The 26,896-nt window shown below is 36.6% G+C and overlaps 1 protein-coding gene across 5 annotated transcripts in view; it reads left to right on the top strand.

Annotated features, from left to right (window-relative positions):
• Positions 1–24,066, top strand: part of CAMSAP2 (calmodulin regulated spectrin associated protein family member 2) — an 85,853-nt gene extending 61,787 nt beyond the window's left edge. For 2 of the 5 annotated variants that reach the window (XM_057429278.1, XM_057429276.1), the window contains 11 exons: positions 3,174–3,267; positions 4,323–4,416; positions 8,659–8,729; positions 9,211–9,280; positions 10,267–12,478; positions 13,600–13,736; positions 14,282–14,502; positions 15,521–15,620; positions 17,556–17,671; positions 19,208–19,326; positions 20,837–24,066. In XM_057429278.1, coding sequence (XP_057285261.1) covers positions 3,174–3,267; positions 4,323–4,416; positions 8,659–8,729; positions 9,211–9,280; positions 10,267–12,478; positions 13,600–13,736; positions 14,282–14,502; positions 15,521–15,620; positions 17,556–17,671; positions 19,208–19,326; positions 20,837–21,142 — 3,540 coding nt within the window. In that variant the 3' untranslated portion in view covers positions 21,143–24,066. The remainder of the gene's footprint in view (positions 1–3,173; positions 3,268–4,322; positions 4,417–8,658; positions 8,730–9,210; positions 9,281–10,266; positions 12,479–13,599; positions 13,737–14,281; positions 14,503–15,520; positions 15,621–17,555; positions 17,672–19,207; positions 19,327–20,836) is intronic. The other 3 variants (XM_057429279.1, XM_057429277.1, XR_008974900.1) reach the window with 2 other exon arrangements.
• Positions 24,067–26,896: the final 2,830 nt, after the last annotated feature.

Genomic DNA, 26,896 nt, shown 5'->3' with positions numbered 1-26,896 from the left:
AGCTTTTCCAAAAGATTAAGTTACTGATCATCAGTCTTCCCCTTTGATCACCAAGATTAACATTCCTTTCTGACTAATAATAACTTTTGAGAAAATGCAGTTTCCATCATGACATTTCACCATCAAACATCTAGAGTAGCCTCAGTTCTAAGCTGCTATGCAACCAGCAGTTTCATTTTAGTAAACAGCGCTTAGGTGACTTTTGGCAGAACGAGGTGTCCTGCAGTAGCTCAAGACTGTGTAGAAGATAATCTCAGAAGGAATGTCTGAGTCCTTCATAGAACAGTCACACTATTAAAGGCAGCATTTCAACATAAACATAAGAATTGGAGTGTTAAAACCTGTATTATTTCAGATGGGGACAAGCTATGATTAGAACATTTTATAATTCATTTTTTGTGTTTAAAAAAATCAAGTTAGAAGTTTGAGGGGAGAAAAGGGGAGCAGGAAATGCTAAAAGAAATTGTAGAAATTGTAATATTCAAAAAGGGTATTAAAAATCATATTTTGTCTGAGAAGTACATCTGATATTTTTCTTTATGTAAATTACTTCCTGATGAAATCAGTGGAAAAGATTTTGCTATGAACTTTTCCTCATTCAATTACTCTATGCTATATAAGCAGAGACAGGGTTTTTCCTAGTCTATTTATAGCTTATATGTAATAACTATGGCAACATCTGGTTGATCCCCTCACCACGTACTGAAGAGTCTGAGCAGCTTTCAGTTTAAGAGTAACTCTTTGCTGGAGTAAAGATTTATCTACATTAGAAATATTCAGAAAATAAATCTGAATCAAAAGTGTCAGATATTGAAAATAAATTTTTTCAGTTTACTGATCCAGATTTGAGGTTATCTCATTTATTATTAAATATTTCTGTTGTGGTTTTATTTAAAAAGGAAGAAAAAAATGCTTCTTAGCCCTATGCCTGTGGTGTATTTCTGAAATAAAATAGCATTTTGTTCATAATTTTGGCATACATTTGCTCACACTCCAAGATTTGAGTATGCATTTTTAAGGCAGTAAAGTTACGGCTACAATGGAATTTGACATTTTAGAGACTGAAAACATAACGAAGCTGTCAAAAGAAGTCTGAAATGGAAGTCTCACATAGTGTCAATACAATCTTTAATTTGAGTATATCCTTTGTGGGCACACACCAGGTGTGTTTGAATATAGTGTTGAACATTGAATATGAGCAGTCTTGCCTATTTATGTAGTTATGGAATGGAAAGTTAATGTGTCCATCACCAAATACAAAGCAGTTTTCTTCTTTTTCCTAATGCATCACAAAAAGCTTCATCTTCCTGCTTAGATTTTTCTCTGGTGAATTGACAGCAGAAAGCTTAGACTTTGCAGCCGTATATGCCTCAATCAACCAGAACATTTTTTGTTGGACAAAGAGAAAGCTAATATAGAAACTGTCTACCACTGGCTTTACTTTCTCAGAATCACATCTTTCTTTCTGTGAAATTGAATGAGTAAACTATTTTTAAGTTTAATTTTAAAAGACTCTCTGCATTTATTTAAGGAGCCCAAATGCAATTCTTAATCTGCAGCAAGGTTTTCTTGGAGACAAGTTGAAGGTCTTATGGCTAACAAAGGGCTGGAAATTAGGAAAATATCCCATGCTCTGCTATGAGAATGTTTTATATGTATAAACATAGCTCTCTTAACATCTATAATAGCAAAGTCTATGCTGAAGATCATCTTGAGTCCTATAGAAAATGTGGAAGCCAAATCTATTAAAAAAAATAAAACCAAAACCAAAATTACAGCTGTCCTTGCTCAAAGTAAACATCACCCAGGCACTCTATGCCGTTTCGTACAACAGTTCAGCAATGGCAGAAGCCAGAGGAAGTAGAGAAGACCAGGGAAAGCCACAGGTTTTATCATAAATAGGTTTAAGAATTCTGTCCCATACCAACAAATATTAAGTTCTCAACTAATATCCTTTATTTATAAGTAGATTTCTCCTTATCTTTGTTTAAAAAGAGAGAAATTAGGTAATTGTTCACATTTTTCTAAGTCAGCTCTGATTTCTTTGTTGCCACAAAACCTAGAAGAGACATTGCTGCCATTTGAAACTCTTCATCCAGTTTTAAACAAACAGTTTTTACAGAGTCGTTTAATTATGGTTTCTCAATTTAATGCTTAAGTAGACGTTTGTATTCTTCTCTTGTACTGTTTTCAGACTTTGTAAAACAAGTCAAGTCTGAGCACCTGCTTGAGCCAGCTCAGGCCTGGTTGCTCGCTGATATTCTAGATAGGAAGTAGCACTGAACCATATGGATGTAGCACCTTAGGACTGTGATCATTTAGCCTTTGAATTCTTCATCCACCAGTCAACCAGCCTTCTGGACTTTTTTCACTCCTTATTATATACTCTTGCAGCAAAAACTACTGCTTCTGCCTGGTTTTCCTCTCTTGATCGTTCTTCCTCTTGTTGCAGTTCATGTCTCCTGTTGTTTCTTCCTTTACGCCTTTTCTTCCCCAGATTTAAATGTCATGTCTCCCACATTTGTGATTCATAGCTGTGTAATGTAAAATACGGTAGAAAGATACATCCACAAAATTTTAAGTGTGCATAGATCTTTGGAGCTAAAACCTTCTTCTGACCTGCATTGAACAAATGCTGCTGCTGGTAGTGTTAAATGCTGTTTTGCATTAAAGACTTGTAAATTTGGGTAAATCTTTACAAATGTGGCAAAAAGCACATACTTGACACAAAAGTCTAAATCAGGTTCAAAATTCCTACACTGGAACTAAGGGCAACCACAGTTTTTCATGATAAAAAGCTCTGAAAATTTAATTCCTAGCCTTGCAAAACAGTGGGCTTTTCACTACTTTTTTTTTTTTTATGGAAATGGATAATATTTTTGACAGCATCTGTTTCCACCCATTCTGTACTCTTTGCCCTGCAAGACATCAGGCCTGAGCATATGCTTATTATGAAACACTTCAACCCAACAAGTTAAAATCTGGTCAAGTTATGTGTATTGGATAGTTGGTGCTGGGGGTTGGACTTACTGACCTCATTTTCTAAGAAATCAGTAGAGAAGAGATTCTAAACTGGATGAAATGGAGAGGCATATCCAGAATGCTGCTTAGTCTATTTATTTGCAGGATTGTGTTTTAATATGAATTTCTCTCTCTCTCTGTTTAATTGCTAGAGCAACTACATGGTGTTCATGGCAGAATTGTTCTGGTGGTTTGAGGTGGTAAAGCCATCATTTGTACAGCCTCGTGTTGTTGTGCATCCTCAAGGTAATTAAGGATTGATTTTAACATCCATGGGTTTTGTATGTATGTGAATAGATTGCCATTGTGTTCACAAATACAGTGAGTATTTTAGTTAACAGGATTTGGCAATGTACAACCCCCTTAAAGAAGGAGCAAAGTACTCTTTCTTTGTGTTAATCTTCGTCTCATCTCATAAACCATAATTAGGTTTTGTTGTCTATTACCAAAAACTCATGCAAATTGTTGTGGTATAATCACTTGCAAATTTTCCTGACCTAAACAAGCCTGGAATCCATTTATGCTTATATAGGGATTACAGACACAATAGGGAGCCAAGAACAGAATTTATTGCTGAGGAAAAGATACCAAGAGAAAGGACTATAAATCTGGGGAAACTAAACAGATAGTTAATTTAAAATTGCATTTGTACCTCGGTACAAAGGCACAGTGTTCCATCAGTAAATTCTCAAATTTAAAAATCCACCTCTAGGTTAGATCTTCACATCTGCTAATGAGTCCAGAGTCATGGTAACTTAAACATTCATACAACAGGGCTAGCACTGTGTCTCCAAGAGCTAGGGAGAGATTTTCATTATGTGACTTTTATACCTTTTTTAATTTATATGCTTTATAGCACATAGAGATCTGATTTAAATCTTCTAAGTATTGCTAATTAATTCAGGGTATGACCAAAATACTATTTTCTAGCTGAAAAGTCAGTCCAAGAGTTTTGGGGAAAATTTATCAGAAAAATTTCTTCCAGAAGCAGCATATTTATTGTTTCTAAAAAGATTGCTTGTTTTTAATTTTGTTGCTTTTTTTCAGTTTTTTTCTCTGTCTTCCCTTTCCTTTTCTAGTCATTTTTGTCATTCTCCATTCCCTTAAATAGTGCCAATATGGGAACTTGGGAGGAGGTAGAGCTGAAAGGAAGTGACTGAGTTTTAATCTAAATAATTGAACCAATGAAAAGTCTTAAATCTTTGGAAATCATTACTTCAATTTATTTCAGACAGGTTTTTGACTATGTATTTTAACTGAATACTGAACTGTAATAACTTGAGCTTTGTTCTTTCTGGCAGCTGAGCCTGCAAAAGATGCAGCTTCTGCTCACAGCTTGAATGCTAACAGAAGAAATTATGTGGATGGCCCATCTGGTTCTGACTTTGTAGCCAGGTAATGTCACTAGTACTATTTCACAATCTTATCCTTTCTATTCAGAATCACACAAAAACCACACAAATCACATAAAACCCAGAGGTTTTTGTTTAGTTTTGTTGCTTCTTTGCAGTGCTCAGGGGTTGAATTACCAATCTGTAGAATTTTGTGGAAGGTGCTATAGTTCGGCTGTTTCCTGCACTGCCCTGTTGCATGGCAGGCTACGCGTTCATGTTTGTACAGTTCATACTTGCTACTTGGACAGCGTGCTATTGTTTTGCCACTTTCCAAAATAACCCTTACCATTCGGCACGTGTCACACGGCCTCCTTCTCCTCAGTTCCATGTGGGGCTGCTGACCAAATCTGCTCTGAAATAAGCGTTTTTCTTCAATTCACAGCAAATTTTCCAAAACTGAAGAAAGTGAACAGATAACGGCAAGAAAACCAGCGAGTGATGAGTTTAGTTTGGTCTGAGAACATTATTTAACTACCATGTAGGTCAAATAGGAAAAAGTAGACACTTATGCTATGATGGACTTCCCAAGTGTTGTAAGCATCAGAAATGGAAAGCTAACTGCTTTATTAAATGTTTTGCATGTTTTGTATTTTTTATAAGTCTATGTGAAACATTATTTTTAGTATTACTGTTACAGATTTGGAAGCAATGTAGAAACATCCTGTTTTTCTTGTGTTCTCTAGCTGATCATACTTTTGATTCATTTCTCAGAGAAGACCTTATTGCTCTTTACAACTATCTGAAAGGAGGTTGTAATGAGGTGGGAGTCGGTCTCTTTCCCAAATATCAAGCTGTAGGACAAGAGGAGATGGCCTCAAACTGCTCCAGGAGAGGCTTAGACTGGATATTAGGGGACAATTCTTCACCAAAAGTGCTGTCAAGCATTGGGACAGGCTGCCCTGGGAAGTGGTGGAGTCACCATCCCTAGAGGTATTTAAATGATGTGTAGATGCGGTGTTTAGGTGTAGCGGTGGACTTGGCAGTGCCAGCTTAATGGTAGGACTCGATCTTATGGGACTTTTCCAACCTAAACAATCCTATGATAAGGGGCAGAAATTGTATGTTAGGCCTTCTTTTTAATCTTTCTTTGACATGGTAAAAAAAGCCTTTAAAGTATAAACAGAGCTTGAAATCCAGAAGAGTAAGAAGCAGTCTTTTGCAACAGGGGTTCCCAAGGCAGTTTGCAAATTGCAGAGCCACTGCATACAGTCTGACAGAGGGCTTGTAACTGTGACTGTCATACAGAACAAAGAAAGGTTTGCAGTTGTCGTGGTTTAAACCCAGTCAGGTAATTCGTTCGCTCACTTCCCCCCCCTTTCTTGCCCTCCCCCTGCTCTCGGAGGGACGGAGAGGAGAATCGAAAAGAATGCAACTCCCACGGGTTGAGATAAGAACAGTTTAGTAACTAAGGTATAACACAGATCACTACTGCTACCACCAATGATAATAATGATAAAGGAAATAACAAGGGAACAGAATACAACACCTCACCACCAGCCGACCGATAACTCACCCCCCAAGCCCGACCAAGCTCTGACCGATACCTCCTCCAACCCTGCAGTCCCCCAGCCCTTCTGGCTAACTCCCAGTTACCTCCTGGGCATGACGTGCTGTGGTATGGAATACCTCTTTGGTCAGTTTGGGTCAGGTGTCCTGTCTCTGCTTCCTCCTGGCTTCCCCTCCTCCCTGGCAGAGCATGAGCCTCACAAAGTCCTTGGCCAAACCAAAACATCATTGTTATCAGCTCTGTTCCCGAGCTGAAAGTCAAAACACTGCACTGCACCAGCTACCAAGGAGGAGAAACATGACTGCTACTGCTGAACCCAGGACAGCAGTAAAAATCACTGTTTGTACGTGGCTTTCAACCTGATGTCCCCCTTTTAGAGCTCTTCATGAACAAAACTTGAGTGGCTTATCTTTTAGAAGGTCTATGAAGACAGCAAATCATGTGTCAGTTACACTTTAAGCCAAAATAAACTGAAGAATTTTGTGCCATACTTATTCTTGTGCTGTAGAGAACTGTGGAGAAGATTTTCTTTAAATGTAAATGAAGTTAGTTGAAGGATACTGGACAACACAAGAGAAGTCTGTCTGTAACCTTGACCATAAAAAAATCCCCACAGCTGAAGGCATTAACTTTGTGCATTTATCCTTGCTCTTACAAATTTCTGCCAGTAACATAATACCTTCTTCATCCAAATAAACTTACCTTTTCTCTAAATGTGTACATTTTGTCTGTGCAGGTGATTTTTGGCCTCTAAACTTAAAAGGGCTTATGGGAAGTTTTACGATAAGCATCTGAATTCAAATCATAAACACTTACAAAACCCTTTATGTTTCTTAATGCCATTACCATTCCAAACTTAACTATCAAGTCTGTAAATTACCACCAACATGTTTTGTCAAATTGCTCATGTTTCCTGAGATACAGTAAAAACCATTGGTTGAACCCCTTATGGGTGGTGTTTTGCATATTGTACTAGCTCATCACAGCACTGTTTTAGTATCTTTACAACTGATGGGTATGGTTTCGTGTTGGAGTATTATGAGAGCAAGCCATGAGTAATATAAAGAGCTGTACCTTTCCTTATAAACCAATGTACTTCACCCAGCTTGGTGATACTTAACTGCATTGTAGGACAAAGGAGGGGCCTGAGAAGTTAACCTCAGATGACAGAAATCTAACACACAGGCTGCAGGTTCCCTGTAGGATCCTGTTCCCTGCAGGTCCTGGCCTTTCTCCAGGAAAAGTGGGACAACAATTGCACGCTTCCACCCCCTTGAGTGTCTGACACTGTCATTTCAGTGCACAAAGTTAAAAACTAACTGCTGGAAAAAGTGAGTGTTTTTCTGCTGGTTTAGCTGGCTCAGAGGATTGGGTGGAGATCCAGATCCAGCACAGAGGAGGGAGTGGGACTGTGGCGGCGAGTAGTTAGGATGTTGCCATGGAACTACAGTCATGGTGCCAAATCAGTCATGTCTTGAGAAAAAAATAAAGTATACAGATTTTCTTTGTGGTAGTAAATTTTCAGAGGCTGCTGGATGAAATTTTGAAAGCATGCTTTTCTTTAAATATAACTTAGAGTTATATCTCCGACTTTGAAACCTCCACAGACATCTCAAATGCCATTTAAAAGATAGGTCATGTAGCTAGTGTGTCGTGTTACTAACACAAAAAATGAGGAATTTATGAGAACTTATTTTGAGTAATTTAACATATACTTATGAAAGGTGCTTTTGCAATTGTTGTAATTGTCAGATGAGTATTTTTCTTAAATTGATGTGAATATCCTTCCCACAGATATTTAGAAACATTCCTACAGCACACTGTATGTAAACTATAGAAGCAGTAAACAAATAGTTTGAAAATTACTGATTAAAAAAGGGACTTAAGGAGTGTGTTCTTCAACTCGGTGAACAAAACTGAAAACATGAAAGGATTTAATCCAGTGTGGTTGTGAAGTCTGGCTTCTTTAAAAGTGTTTTACATACAGATGCATGCATCTTTATGCATGTGTCTTTGTTACTGAAGAACCACCTTCATCGAAACATGAAATCATGTTAATCCTATTCAGGATTGACACAATCTATTACAGACCTTCTCTATGAAGCAAAAAAAAAAAAAAAGTAAAGTATCTGTTGTAAGTAGAAACAGAGGAAATCTTTGTAATTAGTGGTTCAGTAATGAATATATTGTTCGTATTTATAAAGTCACATCTGTTACAAAATCTCCTTTATCCACTTCTACTGCATATTGCAGTCCAGACACTAAGTAGGATTTTCAGACTAAGCAAATGAAAAGGGAGGTGCATGAAAAGTATATGATACTACCTGCATCTGATACTTAGTTCTGAGGCCAGCAGGTTCTGACTCGTTTTTATGTTTGGGGTTTTTGCTAAAATAAAACCTAAAAATGAGAATCTTCTAATAATGACATTCATATGGAATATATGGGGAGACAAAATGTTAACAAAACTATGGCACTCTGTGGCTGCCTGTGTAGGAGAAACAAACACCTTTTTGACTTCTTGATCTATCTGCAGTAGGTCCAGTTAAAAGTAATTACAGTGTTCTCTTTTTAGTGAATAAATTAATATTTCCAGGAGAGAATTATACCTCTCTTTCTTCCTTGTCACAAAAAATGTGTCTGGTTTTGTGTTGGTCCAGGACATGAAGTCTGGTTGTCCTTTTGTAATGTGGCTTTTGATGCATTACTTCTAAGTTAATGTCTCTTGCTTTATAGATTAGAAAGTCCAACTTATACACCATCTCATCAACTGCATACACCCCAGCAGCCTCATTCATCTGTTCCAGGTAACAATTTAAAGTGGGTGGAAGAGGCAGTGAGAAAAGATGTTGTCTTCTGAGTTAATTGCTATCTTGCTTATGTTTATTCAAACATTATTTATGCAGAAATTACTGGGAAAGCTTCACATGAGAGGCTAATTAATGAGTTCTGTAATCTCTAAAATGTTTGGATGGGAGGTTCATGTTCATACCTGTTGTGCATGATTTTTTTTTTATTTCACTTCTGTTTTGATTTTGTAGAATATGGCTTACAACAAGTATTTGTAGTATATTTTTATAGTAAATTCTTTGAGGAATGAGGGGTATAATATATATTCAGAATGAAATTGACTCAGTTGTTCTACTTGTAATCTCAGTATAGAAACACTTTTTTGTCATCACAGTGTTCTAAGTAGTGAAGCAAACTAATTTTATTAAAGTAACAGAAGGTGATGTTAAAATCATTTTTCATAGCAATTACTTTGGGTTCTATTTTAATTTCACTTAGGAATCATCAGAAGGTCCACATCAATGTCTTACGTAGATGGGTATGTAGGGACATGGCCCAAAGAAAAAAGGTAAGTAGTCTTACTGTACAAGTTGGTTAAAAAGATATTACTTATTTGTCATAAATAGTAGTAAATGCTCCATAGTAGTTCGGATTTTCAGAATCCCCTAATAAGAGTTCTTGTAAGTGACTTGCAGAAGTAGAAAATGTATCATGGATTAAGAACTCAGTAACAGGAAACAAACGTCAGAAATAAACCAATGTAAGGCTTTTACGTTGAAATGAGATATAGTTGAGATCATAGAATGGTTTTAGGATACAAGGGACCTTAAAGCTCATTTAATTCGAACCCCATGCCATGGGCAGCAACACCTTCCACTAGACCAGGTTGCTCAAAGCCTTGTCCATCCTGGCCTTGAATACTGCAGGGATGGGGCAGCCACAATGTATTTGAATTGTTTGCATTAGGTATTTGAATTGTTGACAGTAAATATGTTCACATTTACTAATTGCAATCAGCTAAGAGTGGTAAGAGTAACATCCCTAATGAGCTCAGTAAATACAAGCTCAGGGCTTGTATTATTTTGTGAATAGTAATAACAATCAAGTTGAATATTTTGAGTTTTAGGCTGGTCATAAATAATCTGTCAGGTGTAAACCAAAGTTAAAATGGTAAGAGTTACAGTGATGGGTTATTCAGTAAGTGTAAATTGCATCTCTTCACACCTTCCTTCTCATCTGCTGTGGTAATCCCTATGTTCCTAAAATGCTCAGAATTTATTCCAAAGTAATATGAAGCACCGTCTGTCTCTGAAGAAAATGTTGTTATATTCCATTTTGATGTGCATTTTTATTTATTCTATTTATATTTATCAAATATATGTACTTATGTATAATTATGATACTGTATTTGAAGATAGGCATATATAGTATACTTAACAGTGCCTTTAATACTACAGTCTTAAAGTAATTTTAAACCCAAATATGAATGTTTCAGTAGTAGTAGTAGTAGTAATAATCATGAGTTGCTCAGTTCTTTCCTTTAATCTCTATTAGGTCATCGCTGCATGGAGTTTCATTTGATATTTCTTTTGACAAAGAAAAAAGCATTCCAGTATCTACTCCAGACAAAGGAATTACTAGATCTGTGAGCAATGAAGGCCTTACACTAAACACCAACCGCATGCCAAAACATACTAGAAAAAATCTGTCCTTCAAACCAGTAAATGGAGAGGAGGAAAATCAAGATATTGAAGAGGAAAAGGACACAGTAGCTCATAAAGACAGGAGGGCAAATCAGTCTCTTAATACAAATCAAAAAAATGCCAATGAGAGTAGCCACTACAGGTTTCCAAACGGAGCTCTGCAAAACAGGGCAGTTCTGGATGATTTTGGCAATCGGATTGAGCCACCAAGCATTGAAGAGGCTTTGCAGATAATTCATAACACTGAAAAATCTCCCAGAGTTATCCCATCAGACCAAATTACAAATGGGTTCTTTCTTCACAATCAGGAAATGAGCATCTTGAATTCAAACATTAAACCAAATCAGTCTACTCCTGATGTAATTACAGACACAAAAGGTGCTCTAAGTCCTATGACTGACACTACAGAAGTAGATACTGGAATACATGTCCCTTCAGAAGATATTCCAGAGACAATGGATGAGGATTCTTCTTTGAGAGACTATACTGTAAGCATGGACTCTGACATGGAAGAACCATCTAAATTTCTCCAGGATTACGACATGCGGGCTAGCAATCACAGAGATCAGTTAAGTCCCTGCCCCAGCTCAGTAAGTACTAAATCACAGGCAGGCAGCAGCGCTTCTTCAAGTTCGGGGGTTAAGATGACTAGCTTTGCAGAGCAGAAATTCAGGAAGTTGAATCACACAGATAGTAGAAGCAGTGGAAGTAGTTCTCAGAAAACCACACCAGAAGGTTCTGAGCTGAACATCCCTCATGTAGTTGCTTGGACTAATATTCCTGAGGAGGCATCTGTTCCTCAAGGAAGAGACACTACCCAGTTACTGGCTTCTGAAATGGTACATCTTAGGATGAAGCTAGAGGAAAAGAGGCGAGCCATTGAAGCACAGAAGAAGAAAGTTGAAGCTGCATTCACGAAGCAGCGTCAGAAGATGGGAAGAACAGCATTTCTTAATGTTGTGAAAAAGAAAGGTGATGGAGTATCACCTCTGCGAGAAGAAGCAGCAGGAGCTGAAGATGAGAAGGTATTCACTGACAGTAATCAGTTGAAAGACAAAGAAACTCAAAAATCAGATGAACAAACTAGTAAGACTTCAGAATTAATAAAAGAAACCCCTGAAAACTCTCATAGTAAATGGTTCAAATCTCCTGCTACTCCTATGGATGCTGAAAAGCAATGGAGTTTAGCAAGCCCCTCAGAAGAAAACTTGAATGAAGGAGATATATTAGAATATACGAAATCTATTGAAAAACTAAACTCTTCCCTACACTTTTTGCAACAAGAAATGCAACGTCTGTCCCTTCAACAGGAGATGTTGATGCAGATGAGAGAGCAACAGGCTTGGGTTATTTCTCCTCCTCAGCCTTCTCCTCAGAAGCAGATTCGGGATTTTAAGTCTTCATCAAGGCAAACGGGAACGCCAGCTCCGATTGCGCCTTTCTCACAGGAATCTCCTCGCTCTACACATCAGTCTCCACAGTCTTCCAACAGGAAGAATGCCTCTTTTCACATTAAAATGCAAAGGACTCCTAGGCCAAATGAACTGAAAATAACACCTCTCAATCGTACCTTGACTGCCCCGCGGTCTGTGGATAGTCTTCCTCGTCTGAGGAGATTTTCTCCAAGTCAGGTTCCCATTCAAACTAGATCATTTGTTTGCTTTGGAGACGATGGTGAACAAATAAGTGAACCTCAGTTAAGAGGAAATCTTTCAAAGGAAGTCAAACCTACAGAAGAAGTAGCAAAAGAAGAAGGACCAAAATTGCTTAAACAGTGTGAAAAGAATTTGGAGGAAAAGGAGATTAAGCCTATAGAATCTAATGTTTCTGAAGTATTATCTCAGCCTATCACAGAAACGGTCTGCCTCACCCCTAATGAAGATCAGCTAAGCCAACCGATTCTACCACCACCAGCTCCCAAAACAGCTAATTTAATTGAAGTTTCTCTATCAGATTTGAAGCCACCAGAAAAAAATGAAGTATCTGTTGAGAAATATGAAGGTGAGAGTGACAGAGAGCAATTTGAGGATGACCAGAAAGTCTGTTGTGGATTCTTTTTTAAGGTAAGAGAACTAGTGGATGTGTATGTTTGCTATTAAGCTTCCTTTGAAAGGGCACTTCTTAATTAACATGAAGATTTCAGTGATGATTTTCTGTTGATGTCAAAGCAGATAGTTCTGCAACTCTAAATGTACAAGCATATCTTTGCACTTGATTAATTTGACATCATAAGAGTGGTGAGATTCTACTGTACTGCAGTTCTGAGCATACCAGAGTATCCCTTTCCATTCATAGCTGTTGAAGAGCACTTGGAGTTTTCTGTGAAGAAGATGAATGCTGAATGAATGAAGATGCATGGAGAAAGATTTCTTTATAGCATAAGCTTTGGTGACCTTAAACAAATATGCTCACATCTCACAGTCACTTCCCCACCCTACCCCCAAACTCAACTACAGGTTTTTGAAGTACATAACATACACATTTTTTTAAATGTTGAATGTCTCCAGGTTGCACTTGGGAGAGCCTTTTTTGCCTCTCTTGGCTGGCTAAGGAAGTATAGTCTTCCAAGACTCCCTTTTAAAGTTGGTCTTTGGGAGCACTCCCTGTTGTCTTTCTGAAGAGTTATATTCAGACAGGCTTTTAACTATGATGCACATTGTATTGTGCATTTAACTGTAATGGACAGACACTGATTTTTCTGTCTTGGAATGCCTCAAAATCTTGTGTCACACATCTGAGATGTGCCTTGCTTCTCTGGAAGCATTCCTCAGTTCTAACATAACAGCTGTCTTAGCATAAATTATTTCTATATGTTACATAGTTACTGCTTTTTGTGATAAATTGCCTTCATCTGTATACAGATACAGTCTTCCAAAGCTGAACACAGAAGTTTATGCACTGTGGGATCTGACAGTAAACTTAAATATTTCACATAATAATTTTTTTCCTATTGGAGCTGAATTTTATGTTTGACTTGGGAAGGAAAAATTCCTATATGAAAAGTTTTCCGTAGTCTTAAGAGAAATCTTTTAAAATAAACTAGTTTCAAATACTGTATAAGTATGTTATGGTATTGCAACCCAGTGTATAGAATTAAGTGTCTTATGACTTGGCAAAATCAGTTGCTGCATTCAGAGATCTTGATATTTTTGGGTCTTTTTTCTTCAAATACTGTTGCTGCCAGGATGATCAAAAGGCAGAAAATGATATGGCAATGAAAAGAGCAGCATTGTTGGAGAAGCGTTTGAGAAGAGAAAGAGAGACTCTGCTTCGAAAGCAGCAGCTGGAAGCTGAACTAGAACATAAGAAGGAAGAGACAAGGTAAAACTACATGTCCTGATGCAAATGATCAGTAACAGTGAATGTAGAAATATCTGCTTCAGTTAAAAGCGTAACTTCATGTCAAAAAATTCCATTTTAATATCCAAGATATTTAATCCAGATGTGCTGAGGATTTCAGCTGAAGACACATGTCAGCTGGCCCTGCAAAATGAGCAGGTGCATCAGTCTGTAGCTCAGACTCAACGCTTGTGTCCTGCTGGCCTGGGTGAAGTTGCTCAGAGCACTACCCCACCGTGTACCTTCTATTCTGAGGGAAAGCAGATCACTTTGGGCTTCTTTCTGCACAAATGCAAAATGCTTACTCACAGCAGTCAAGTTAATAAACATGGTTTTGATTCTACTAGTAAAAGTATGCCGAAAAACTTAAATAAACTGAAAATCATAAAAGCAAGTTCCTCTTACTGCTGTCTGAGGATCTTAAAGTTGAAAAAAGTCCAATGCCTGTGTTGCCCTCACTGCTAAAACTGTTAATGTGGAAAGTTCCTACTGCTAAATTTAGTTGATGATTTTTTTTTTTGTTTTAGACGAAAAACAGAAGAAGAACGTCAGAAAAAGGAGGATGAGCGAGCACGGCGTGAATTTATTAAGCAGGAATATATGAGAAGGAAACAATTAAAGCTAATGGAAGACATGGACACTGTCATAAAGCCACGTTCCCTCTCAATCAAACAAAAAAAGCCACGTCCAAAATCTATTCATAGAGATCATATTGAATCACCTAAGACACCAATCAAAGGTCCACCAGGTAACAAATGTTCATGTGGAAAAAGAGTCTGTTCATGCTAAAACACCAGCTTGGGGTTTGGTACTAACAAGCACGTGCGTTTATTCGTGTCTTGGGCTAAGCTGAAGCTGCACGTGACTCAACTGGAAAGCAAAATCTGCCAATAGAAACAAAAAGATGAATGTCACTTACCTGCTATGCGTGCATGCATATATCGACAAACAAAAAGGTTAACTGTATGAAAACCCAGTGGAAGCACTAATGTGTGTTGCAAGTTTCATACACACCCATGTATTGTTCACTAATTTCTTCTTACACCTGTAGAGCTCAGAATGAATAACAGTTGGGAGATAAGAGATCAATTAATAAAATGGTGATTATAAGGTAAGAGTACTTAAACTTCCACTTGATGCAGGCAAAATGAAAATAAAAAGTAAATTTTGTATTTTAAGTTTTTCTACTTTGCTCACTTAGCTACTGCACGTAGCCCTAATCGCATGGAACAATTTGGCATTCTTCAAGATACCACATTTCTGCAGTATTGATTGGAAAAAATATTGCCCATTTACAACTGGAGAAAAAGTAACCAGACTGCTCAGTGATCCTTTTTGTTATAGCATTGTATAGCCTTGTTATTCTGCTGTAATTTCTCTAGCTGCTTCCCTCCATCTTCCAGTATACTTTGAAGTTTTTTAACACCTTCCAAAGACTCCATTCCAAGCTTTAAATTAAGTCTCTTAAGCTCTCTTTCATGAGGACTTACTAACTTTGATTGCATTCTTCAATTTGCATAGTGCCAGTATTCCTACATCCATGCTTCATGTTAATGCTTAGTTTGAGACCATCCCAGGTGGCTGCAAATGGCTGGGTGTCAGCAAGTATTTAGATGCAGTGCACCACATATGCATGCAGGTATATCATGTATGGGTGTAAGAGTCTCATGTATAAAAGCTCTTACTGACTTTCTGATGCTGGTGTTGGGTCTAATGAACAGACTCTATTGCTTAGGTTTATACGCCTTAACTTTGTTTTTATCCAGGTTCACAGCTTTATCGTGTTTTTTCAGTATCTAGTCTTTCATTGGCATCGCTGAATACAGGGGACAATGAGAGTGTGCAGTCAGGCAAGAGAACACCAAGGTAAAGCTAAAATAACAGTTTCATTTAATAAAATTTGATAATCAGCTATGTAAAACTAGCATGAATTTTAAAGAGGTCATGTATATATTGTGTACTCCAGGAACAGGTATGTTTTCCTGATTTGAAACATTGATAATTTCCACTGTCAGGCATTTGGTAACCAAGCCATGATCATTTGTTTTACAAATTTTACTAAGTAAACCAGTTGAGCAACTATAAATGAGGTCAAAGCAAAATGCTATTCACACAGCCTCTCTAATTCACCTGCTTGGATTTAAGTCTCAACTTGTGGATATTTCATTAAACCTATATGCTACGTGCAGCCACATAGCTTCTTTCCTTTATTTTAACATTCTTTGCTGGGCTTTTTTTCCCCTTAGCAGTCGCACAGGGAAGTATTAAACATTCAGTAGGACTTCAGCCTTTTCCAAACACCCAAATTTAGTTTGCATTACAAACCATGTGGAAATTAAATAAGAAGAGATTAAAATAAGATACTTTTTTAAATTTTATTTCCAAAATCTATACTATGATTCAGATGAAAATTATTATTTCTGTGTAACTATGTAATTATACTCAGGGAATACTTTTTTATATATATAGGAAAGAACTAGAGAAGAAAGGGAAACTAGGAAAACAAGTTTTCATGGCCAATATGCATCACTTACCAACTCTGACATGCCTGCATCTGGTTTCAGTTGACTTTTCAATTTCCTGGATGTCTTGAGAACTGACTTGAGAACTGGTTATTACATTAGAAACTGTAATAAAATGACCCAAGTATTCTAACATCTCTTAAAAATTATCTGTTTTAACTGATAGGAGGATTTCTCCCAACTGTATTAGCTATTAGAAAAGGATTGATGTAGCTTATCTACACAGAACTTAAAGGAGATGGCCCTTATCTACGTAGTTTTAGTTGTATAGTGCTGTGCTATGCTTGTAATGAACAGTACTTTGTATTTGATTTACGGAGTTGAGACTTTTAAAATATGATAAAATTCAGTACAAATTGCTGAAAGGAACAGAGTTGAAGGAATTTTCAGTATCTTTCCAGACGCATGCTATCAGCTTTTTGTTGCATCAGAATTATCTTTTGATGATCACACCGAGTGAATTTCAGTGATAAGTTTGAGGTCTCCTTCATGCAGGTGCTAATCCCAAAAAAGGTGTAGGATATATAAAAGATGGAATTTTCATCTATTTCTTATTTTACTGGAAGTTAGCATGTATATAAATGCTATTATAATACTACTTTTTTGTATTCTGTGCTGGTAGTGCTTTCTCACTTAGAAAAGTTTTCATTTACAAGCTGCAAATTTGGCTGGCTTTTGCAGTAGCTGCAGTCAAAAAAATGTTTAAATATCTTATAACAATTTAATAATAACTTGAAAATCTTGCTACTCACATTTGAGTGCAAGCACAGCCTGAAGAATTACAGCACCAGAAGTTACTGCTTGTGAAAACAAAAATTAGAAAGGAAATCGTTTTGCTTTCTTAAATACAGCAGTTCTCGCTGCCAGTTGTTGTAATAAGTATAAATGAACTAAATTTTTACTTCACATTCACCATTCTATCAAGAACTGCTTTGTTTGTTTTGTTAGTATCAATGTAAATGTAACCTTGATTCCCACTTAGTAATAATATTCCATAGCTTAGATTATCTATTGGGTTTCTTTTCTCAGATGTAACCCGAAAATTTACTAACATCCACCTCATGTAAATACCAACTTCTTGGATCACTCAAAACACTTTATATGGAACATGAACTCAGTTATCCATTAATTTCTTCTGTAAATATTGTACATTTAGGTTTATAGTCTACACTTCAAATAATTGTGTTCTACCTTAATACAGTTTGCTTTCCTTTCATATTAGAAGGCATCTCTGCTGAACATTGTAATTTCTTTAATAGACTTTAAAATTAATGTTTAGGTCCGAGTCGGTGGAAGGATTCTTATCTCCAAGTCGCTGTGGTAGTCGTAACGGAGAAAAAGATTGGGAAAACGCATCTACAACTTCTTCAGTCGCCTCTGCTACAGAATACACAGGTCAGGGGCAGCAGTATTCAGAAAAGAACCTGACTATTAGTGGTTCTATGCATGAAAAGTTTTTAATTATCTTTGGTTTAATAAAACTTGATTGAGAGCTTTTCATAGAAATGTGAAGATGGGAACAACACAAGGTTAAAATTTTAAATCCAAAATAAAAGTACCGAGTCAGTAGCATTTGTACTAACCAGAATAAACTGCAGTTTGGCTCAAAACAGCAACCGGGCTCACATACCACTGGGCACTCCAGCAAGGCAAGAGGAGTTGAAATTTAAGCTAAATTTAGATTAGAGTTACAAAAGGCTAAAACCAAATTGCAGCAGGAAACAAAAGCTTCTTTTCTTGCCCACGTAATATCTCATTGGTTGATAAAAGAGTAATGTTGGTGTTTTCAATAAACTTTTATGGAGATCAGGTTTGACGGATGGGCCTGCTGGCAAGTGTTAGTGTTGAAAATAATCTTATCTCCTTTCTGCTTTTTTTACTACAGTCTGGGAGGGCAAATTGTACATTCTGAACATCAGAAACTACTTAACTAGTTTTGAATCATGAAACTTCAGTCAGTTTGTGTCAGTTTGTGCCACTTGCACGTGAAATTAAATTACAGGACAGATAGCAAGATTTTGCCTGGGTGGTCTTGCTCAGTTTTCTCGTAAAGACCCATACTGTTGAAGAACATCTTTTAATAGCTACTGTGTAGAGCTTATTTTTAAATGAAGGAATACGGAGTTCCTAGGAATTGGAACAGGCAGCTTTTTTCACATGTTTTAATATCTTCACTCAGTCAGATATCATATGGATCTTTTGTGTTGATTCTAGGCTTTTTTCCTCAAAGCCTAGACAAACTTGAGATTTTATCTTAAATTTAACTGGTAATTGCTTATGTATAATATTCCTTTCTAAGACTTCAAATTTGTACTTACATGGTTTTGGTGGTATTTTTAAATGGTCTTGATACAAGTGCACGTATCTTTCAGAAATTAAAATAGAGGAGATTTCTCTTTCAACCAGATGAATCAAATCTCTTTACAAACAGAATAATCTGGCCAGGGTCGGGCCAGATCTCATCCCTGGTTTTGGGTAAAACATTTCTGGAATACAGGGTGGATAGCTTACAGTAACTCTGATCACCACATCAGTTTCATTGTTATTCCCCTCACCCTTGAAATCACAAGTGTATGTGAAGAAAATGAAAGAATTTGCTCCCTCCTGAAAGACTGAAATGTTAGTAAGAAAATGCAAAACATTTTATTGTTCACAGAAAAGGTCTTCTGAGAAAAAATATATTTACCAAGACTGCCAATAATGATGATTTAATAATGAAAGGTATATTTGTAAGCAAAATCAGTAACAGTTGAAACAATGACATTTTACCTGCTTGTGAAACTTGTGGTCTCTAGTCTAATTCTGTTTTACTCCTGTATTTGTATTTTCATGCATGCATAAGATCCATACCAGAGGTGCTTCACAGCATTTCAAGTAACTCTTTGGTGGCTTGTTCATTAACTTAGCTTATTTGTCATTCTTCCTCCATAGGACCAAAGCTCTTCAAAGAACCCAGTGCTAAATCCAATAAGTATATAATTCAGAATGCACTGGCACATTGCTGCTTGGCTGGAAAAGTAAATGAAGGTCAAAAGAAAAAGATACTGGAGGTAAGGATATATTCCCCTGAAAGCATAAACACCTGAGTCAAACCATAGTCAGGCATTAGGAAGGCACTCAAGTATAAATGCGGATATAGAAAGGAGTCTTTCTGAGGTTATGCCAGCTCTTATCTAAAGGCTTAAGTAACTTCTGTACCTTACTTCCTGTGTAGACAGAGGTTCTCTAGTACTGTAGAAACAATAGCATTGTACATGCAGCATAGGAAGCTGAATTAATTGACATGTTGATTAATCATTACTGCTTGCTTAATGTGGGAACTTCAATATGTAGAATTTTGTAATTTGCTTACGAACTTGTTCTACCTAACATGAAAAATACCCATCTTACACAGCTGCTCAGATTAGGACCTTTACAACAGTGGGATAGCTCACTCATGAACAGAAGGAACTGAAAAACATCACTCCTAGGCTTTTCTCCAGTTTCCAAGCAGTAGGACAAATTCAGGAGTTCTGCTAAAAAAAGGTGCCTTCCAACCTTTTCTGTTACCCTGGTACAAACCTTTCTGAATATACACAAACACTGTAAGGGTGAGAACTCGGAGACCAATATGTTTCCCTGCAAAAGGAATAACAGATAATATAAGCATTAAGAGTAATGGGACTGTTCCTTTTTACCAACTGCAACAAATTTGACAGATTAAATACATCAAAGAATACAGGTACTTGGAATCTGGATTTAATTTCTTTTCTGGAACAAATTTCACAACAGTATTTCTTGCCCTTTTTTCTCTTCATGATTCTTCTGCATTCACATCTAGATGCTGCCTTCTCTGTCTTTCCAGCTACTTTTTTGGAAATAAGTGAGAAATCAAGACAGCCTCTTTCAGTTCAAGTAACTGAGAGCGTAAGAACCCCCAGAAATCCCGGAAAAAAACAGCTGTTAAAAGATCATGCTTAACTCTAGGATGCAGAATATATCACTTGATAGAAGCTGTACATGTTCAGGGCACATATCCCATATAGCAGAAGTTGTGTTGGGTGGAATAGGAATCTGAAGATTTCATCTAATAAAGAACTTTTACTTAGTACACCTCAACTGACTTTATGGTTTGACCAAACTTGGATGGATTTAGGGAGGTCTGAAATCTCATTTTGGCACTGGAGGATCTTCCATGCACATCTAGATTTATCTAAATTTACTGTTCCCAAACTTGGAACTATTAGACCTGCTTAATGAAATGGATGTAAGGATTTTCATTGGGTCTGTAAAAAATTAGCTAGGATGTCTGTCCTTGAGGTGTAACTAAACACCTCTAGGTGAAATTGTCTAAGTAAATAAGATTTTGCTTGAGAAAGATAACTGCCTTATCAAAATCCAGGTAGGGGAGGCTTAGTAAATTCTAATAATGGAAAATAAGGTCTTTTAGTGGATAGAGTTAGACACAAGTTTCAGCTCTGGTAGAAAGCAAATTGAAAATGACAATCCAATGATTCTGGTTGTTTTGTAATGACGATGCAAAATTCATTTTGTGAATCTTTTTCTTTCTTTCTTTTAAAGGAAATGGAAAAATCCGATGCCAATAACTTCTTAATCTTGTTCCGGGATTCAGGCTGCCAGTTCAGATCTCTGTATACATACTGCCCTGATACTGAAGAAATCAATAAATTAACAGGAATAGGTCCCAAATCTATCACAAAGAAAATGATAGAGGGACTGTATAAATACAACTCTGACAGGAAGCAATTTAGCCACATACCTGCTAAAACTTTGTCTGCCAGTGTTGATGCAATTACCATTCACAGCCATTTGTGGCAAACCAAGAGACCAGTAACTCCTAAGAAACTTCTACCAACCAAGGCATAGTAGATGGGAAAAAATTTCCTTCAGACAATTATGATAAACTTGCACTTCATCTTTACTGCCTATAGGAAATAGATTTCTAGTTGCCAACAAGACTCTTAGAACTTAAACTGGACACCCAAGTTCTATTATCATGTCCAACTGGAATGTAAACACAGTGTTTAGGAGTGCAGAAGATTATCGCTTAGGTGATTACAGAAATGTTTGACTTGTGTGGAGATTTGTATGTGCTAATACAGAGTATATTTGCTCTGTATTTTGATTAGAAACACTGAAGCACTGAATGTTCCTCTTTAGTGACTCAAACTACATTTTTTTTACATCTGTTGCCTTATATGTTTGTATTTGTGCTTGTCTTGAAATATTTTTTCTTTCACTAAAAGAATACTTCTTAATATTCTCAATACCATTGAACTTTGCATACAGGCTTACAGTAAAGAATAAATGAGAAGTTGTGTATTACCGAAGAACAGCTGAATGGGTCTGTTCTGCAATATCCTTATTGTATGTTATAACAAAATCAAGATTCATTCCCCTTAGTATTTACAATTCTTTTTCAATTAAATAATACTGATTTGCTCATAGACTAAACAGTAAAGGAAAACCCTTTGAACTGCTTGAAGCTTCCTTCAGATAAATTATTTAACAACTCAGGGTATAGTTTGGTGATGCAGTTATTCCTGTTTCAGTAAGTTGCCATCTGAGAGATGTAATGACTGAACATGTGTGTGTTCACAATAGCATTAAAATGTAAAGCAAAAAATTTGATGGGCCTCTAAAACAGTTGAAGCAAATGTGCTTTATTCTGCATTGTGCCAGATGAAGAGCGAGCACAGAGTCAGGTACTTCTTCTCCAGGGAAGGAATAGGAACTTGTGAATTAGGTCCCTGATGTTTGCCTGACAGAACACTAAAAATATTCAGAAGAATCACAGAATTCACTAAGTCACAGATCTTTCAGAAGTCATTTATCTTATTCCCATTGATTTTACTATCCAGGCCACTGTCTGTTCTTCCTGCCTTCAGACCCACCAGCTCAGACAAGTACATCTGACAAGAATTTTCAGTATGTCCTAGTAAACTGTTTTCTTGACACGATCTAATAGCCGATGTCTTGTGACACTGAGTGATTTTAAATACGTGGCAAAAAAAGCCTAAATGACATTTCAGTAATGTATAATATGGCCAATTACAAAACCAAATTCTAGGCATACTTCAGTATTATTTACCAAGGGCTGCATTTTCTGTCAAAACAGTATTTGATTATTTTATAGATCACTACTCCGTTTCAGTGTTTGTTTCTCTTATAATTTGCTTTTAACATAGCACTGTTCTGGGAGAAAAAGAAAAAAACAAAAAGAAACTACAAACTTGAAACCTCCCTTAAATCTGTGGCTGTTTCCATAATGTACACAGTGTACACCAGAGGATTTGCTGGGGGAAAAAATCTCATTCTCAGGAAAAGACTTGAATGATTTGTGATTCTGTTCTGTTTCAGTGTTGTGACAACTACATAAACATAAGACAGTATTGTGCTGTAAGTATGTAGTCCATTCTGTTTCATGAGGAGACTAAAACTATGTCCATATTTCTCTCATTAAACTGCTTTGAGAGAAACTGCCTCACTACGATGATGTACTCATTTACTTCTACAAAAGATGCACAGGAATGAGATATCATTAAGCAGGTTAGAACAGTACTTTTTTTAAATTATTATAAGGCCTTAGGCATCAATGCATCTGATTATCAACATTTTCTCAAAAATGCTGTCGGTTTTACTGTAATTTATGTTCTTATGTATATTTGTTAAAACTGTAAAAAAAAGAAAAACACTTTAAAATACATGTTTAATATGTATGTGGCTCAAAACTGTTTGTGGTTAGCAGATTCCTACTGTTTGCATGTATATCACCAGGATATGTAACTCATATTTCAAGTGTATACAGATCATGTATATAGGATATAAATAATATTAAAAATGGGGGAAGAGGGTTTGCACATTCTGCCTGTTAGACAGTTCCTACAAACACTAAGTAGGAACATCCTGAATAAAAGTATGAAACTGTGTACAATATACAGTGATTCAAAAGACCCGGAGGTTGGAATTAAGTGAAACACGTGCGGTGAACAACTTCAAAAGAAGTTTTATCATTGGAGGCTTTTTATTTCTAAAACCTGTACTCTGATTTAACTGAAGATTTGCAACACCACAAAGACACACGCTTCAATCTAATCAAAGTGAGCTTAAATGACAGGAATATTCTCCAAGTAATTTTAAATATACCTGAATGTATCATGAAATTTACATTTGTCAACAGGTTAAAGATTTGTGCAATGTTGAAAAGTAGAATGTGAATAATGCAGTTGAAAATTTCATTGCTCGCAGTATAAAGTTTTACTTACCACAGGAAAAGTAAAGCTAGATACACTTTTCCTTTTTAAGCCTGCAACTTTTCTAATTCCAGTGGATCTTTGGTTGGGATCATGTTTAAAAAAAAGAAAAAGAAAAAAAAAAGCTTTCCATAAAGGCCAGTATTTATCACTGACCTTTTCAGAACACACTGGTGCTTTCATCAGGGGTATTATTATTGTTGCTACAATTGTATTGCCAAACTCCTGTCTTAGTTTTTGGAGTAGACTTTCATATTCTAACAGTCATAATAGCTACTGAATTTTTTTTTTTTTATGTTAGTATGACTGTTAGTTTTTATTATTTGGCTGTTTAAAGCCAAATTCAGCTTATTTAATTATGATTTAATGGGCACTGTTGAATAATGTACAGTGTATTGTGTGCTTACTTGTCCACTTCTATGGAGCATAGCTTCCATATTTTTTCAAATGCTGTGCTGTAAAATATTGTCATTGCTACTTATGTGGTACAGTGTAGTTTTTTCCTTTCATTTAAATAAAAGCATGGCACCCAAACTACATTTTTTGTTTTCTTGCTTACATCTAAATATAAACTGAAACCATAAATACTTCACATTAATATTTAGATCTTTTTTTCTTCTCATATTTCAGCAACATAGAACTTGTAGGAAATCTGTACCATTTTCATTTCTCCTTTTGTTCCCCGTTGTCTTTCTTTCACAGACAGTTTAGTTTTCAGATGTTATTGGAGGAGACCATTGAAGAATTAGGCGCTTCATCTCATTCTTGAGGACAGTATGTTGTTACCCTGTTCTGTTCAGAACTGAGTTTCACAATTGTAAGTCAGCTGATAAGCTCCAGTACTCCAGTTTGCTTCCACTGTTCCAAAACCACAGAAAACTCACTGGTTGGTAACAGTGATTGCTTCAGATGAGAAGGTTTTCAAGATGAACTGGAGCCTTAACTTGTACTTGTTCGTGGTTCAATCTTGAACAGGAATAGTATCAAAAATATGGTCTCTCTTCCAGATTTGTTAATTAACAATTTTTTCCAGTCTTTCATGCCTTTTTGGGGGTTTTGTGTTGTCCTCCTGGGTTGCAGAGCAAGAGCAAGGACTTGCTGAAAGGAACATGACATCACTGCATTGTCAACAGGCAGGCTGAATGGTTGGACTAACTTATGCAGATAAAAAATCTCTAAATTTCAGAGCTATTCAAAGGGCAGCTTCAAGAATGCAGATGTGATAGTAGGGCTTTTAGTGCTGAACTGAAAACTAACATGGATGAACATGAATAGCCTTCCCTCTTCCCCCTAAAACTGGGTATTTTTCAGCCAGCTCAATCAGTTCCTGTACAGCATCACAAACAGGCTGCCACAAGCAAGGAATTATGTTGGAACACAAAACACCCAGTTGCACCCACTAAAGCTGTTTTTTCATTGGTGAGGCCAGCTCAAAATTTTCATCTAAACCCAGCCTTTGTACTGACAGGCTTTAGAACCAACTTCATTTTCTCTATCCTTCCACCAGTAACACCACACTTGAGAAACTTCAGAGCATACCCTGGTTAATTTGACAGACTATGACTACCATGTGTCTGAATTTGAATCAACATCTGTACTGCTGTGGGATCCAGCGAGGACAGCAGATATCTTCTATCACCAACTGCACAATAATCATCTTGGTTACACTCAGAACCTAAGCTTTTGGATCAAGCACACTCAGAGGTGATGCAGAAAATGGCTTTAATTCTCAAATCCAGTTGTATTGATCAGGTGTGGATGTTTCTTCTTTAATAAATTAATAAAAACAAGGCTTTATAAGGACAAAACCTTTAACTACATCTATCTTTTCAAACAGCGAATTAGCATTTCTTTGCTGCCTTGTTAGTAATTTAATGAACTTAACACGTACTTTGAAGAATTTAGGCTATAAAGATCTATCTTGACAGCCACAGCCCCTTCCAGCTGCTTGTACGTTTCCTAATTAATTAAAAACCTTTAAAAAAAACCCATAAATTATCTTATTTCAGTTCTCCATGGCAGAAAAAAAGTATTTTTAACATGCACAGCATCTTTGTTTATAAGTACTTTGTTTTTAAAAGTTAACTATTTAGGAAAAAAAGATATGAATTGTGTTTGTGTATGAATACATATAAATGCACATACACTTGCAGATTTACTTGCTTCCACATGTAAGAAATACCCTTTATTTAGACAACCACAGCAAAGAGATAGATACAGTAGGGAAGTTACACTAGCTTAAATTCCTTCTAGCAAGACAGAAAATCAGCTACCTTGTCCGCTTCGCACTTGGAACTACAGTCTTTGTAAGAGGCAGGGAAGTGATACACAACACAGACGTTTAACAGCTCAGTACAAACTCTTTGGGAAATGGAATGCTTAATGCCAGCCTTTTTTTCAAATTTCTGAATTCAAGGATAACACTGCTGGATGCCAGACAGAACTGCCTCTGATCTGAAAAGCTAGTAACTAGGATTTCAAGAAAGGACAAAAACCTTAAGGGAGTTAAGCATTCCACTGAAAAATGTTATTTAAAACTTTCTTCAGACTCTAACTCAACATTACAAACAGCTGAATGTCTAAAATACTTAGGAGTAAGTCATTATCCAGTGACACATTTGTTAAGCAAAGCACTGAAGGAATTTCTTTTCACATAAAATGTGTTTAAATTTTCAGGTAATGGTATGGAACTTTATGGAAACATACAAAGTAGTGTCTATGGGCATTTTTATGTCAGTGTTAATCTCTTAATGGAGCTTTGCAGAAGGACTCAAAGCTAATATGAAGCTTTCCATCAAGGCAGCTCTGTCTTATTCTTTCTACATCATCACTGATCTAAATGTCTGCATTACAAGACCTGGCAAGGCCCCACAAGCCTGCAATTATTTAAATTACCCAAAGCCAGATTACACTTTGGCTTGGTGTTTTTCTTGTCTGAACTACTTGAAACTGGAGCTGTGATGCTGACATAAACAATTCTGCTATAGTTTATGTAAGAATTTTGCTGAATTGTCACCCCCAAGTTCTGGAAATCCTTTCTTGAAATGAGTGAAAACTGTTTCCAGAAGTAAAGTTTTAAACAGATTTCATTTTTTTCACCTTTTCAAAAGACCATTTGAACATAGCATAAAATGTAAAGAGTTGAATGGCTCTGTTACAATGGCTACAGATCAGGGGATTGGCCTATTTTTATGCTGACAGTACAAAGATGCTTTGCTGGACTCCACTGTCAGATCTTAGGCCAAGTTAGCGCTGGGGAGCAGTTCTAAGAACATATCCAGCCCTGCTGACATGGTCTGCAGCCACCTGCAACAGCTGTAAAAAGGTCACACAGTGACTGTCTTATTTCCTCAAGCATGCCAAGGTC

Source organism: Pezoporus wallicus, unplaced genomic scaffold, assembly GCF_028554395.1.
Source record: "Pezoporus wallicus isolate ANWC-B61680 ecotype Strahan unplaced genomic scaffold, APGP_CSIRO_Pwel_v1 contig_593, whole genome shotgun sequence".
NCBI classification, from domain to species: Eukaryota; Metazoa; Chordata; class Aves; order Psittaciformes; family Psittacidae; genus Pezoporus; species Pezoporus wallicus.
The sequence above is the reverse complement of the archived record's forward strand: the minus strand, read 5'-3'. Positions and strand labels throughout refer to the sequence as shown.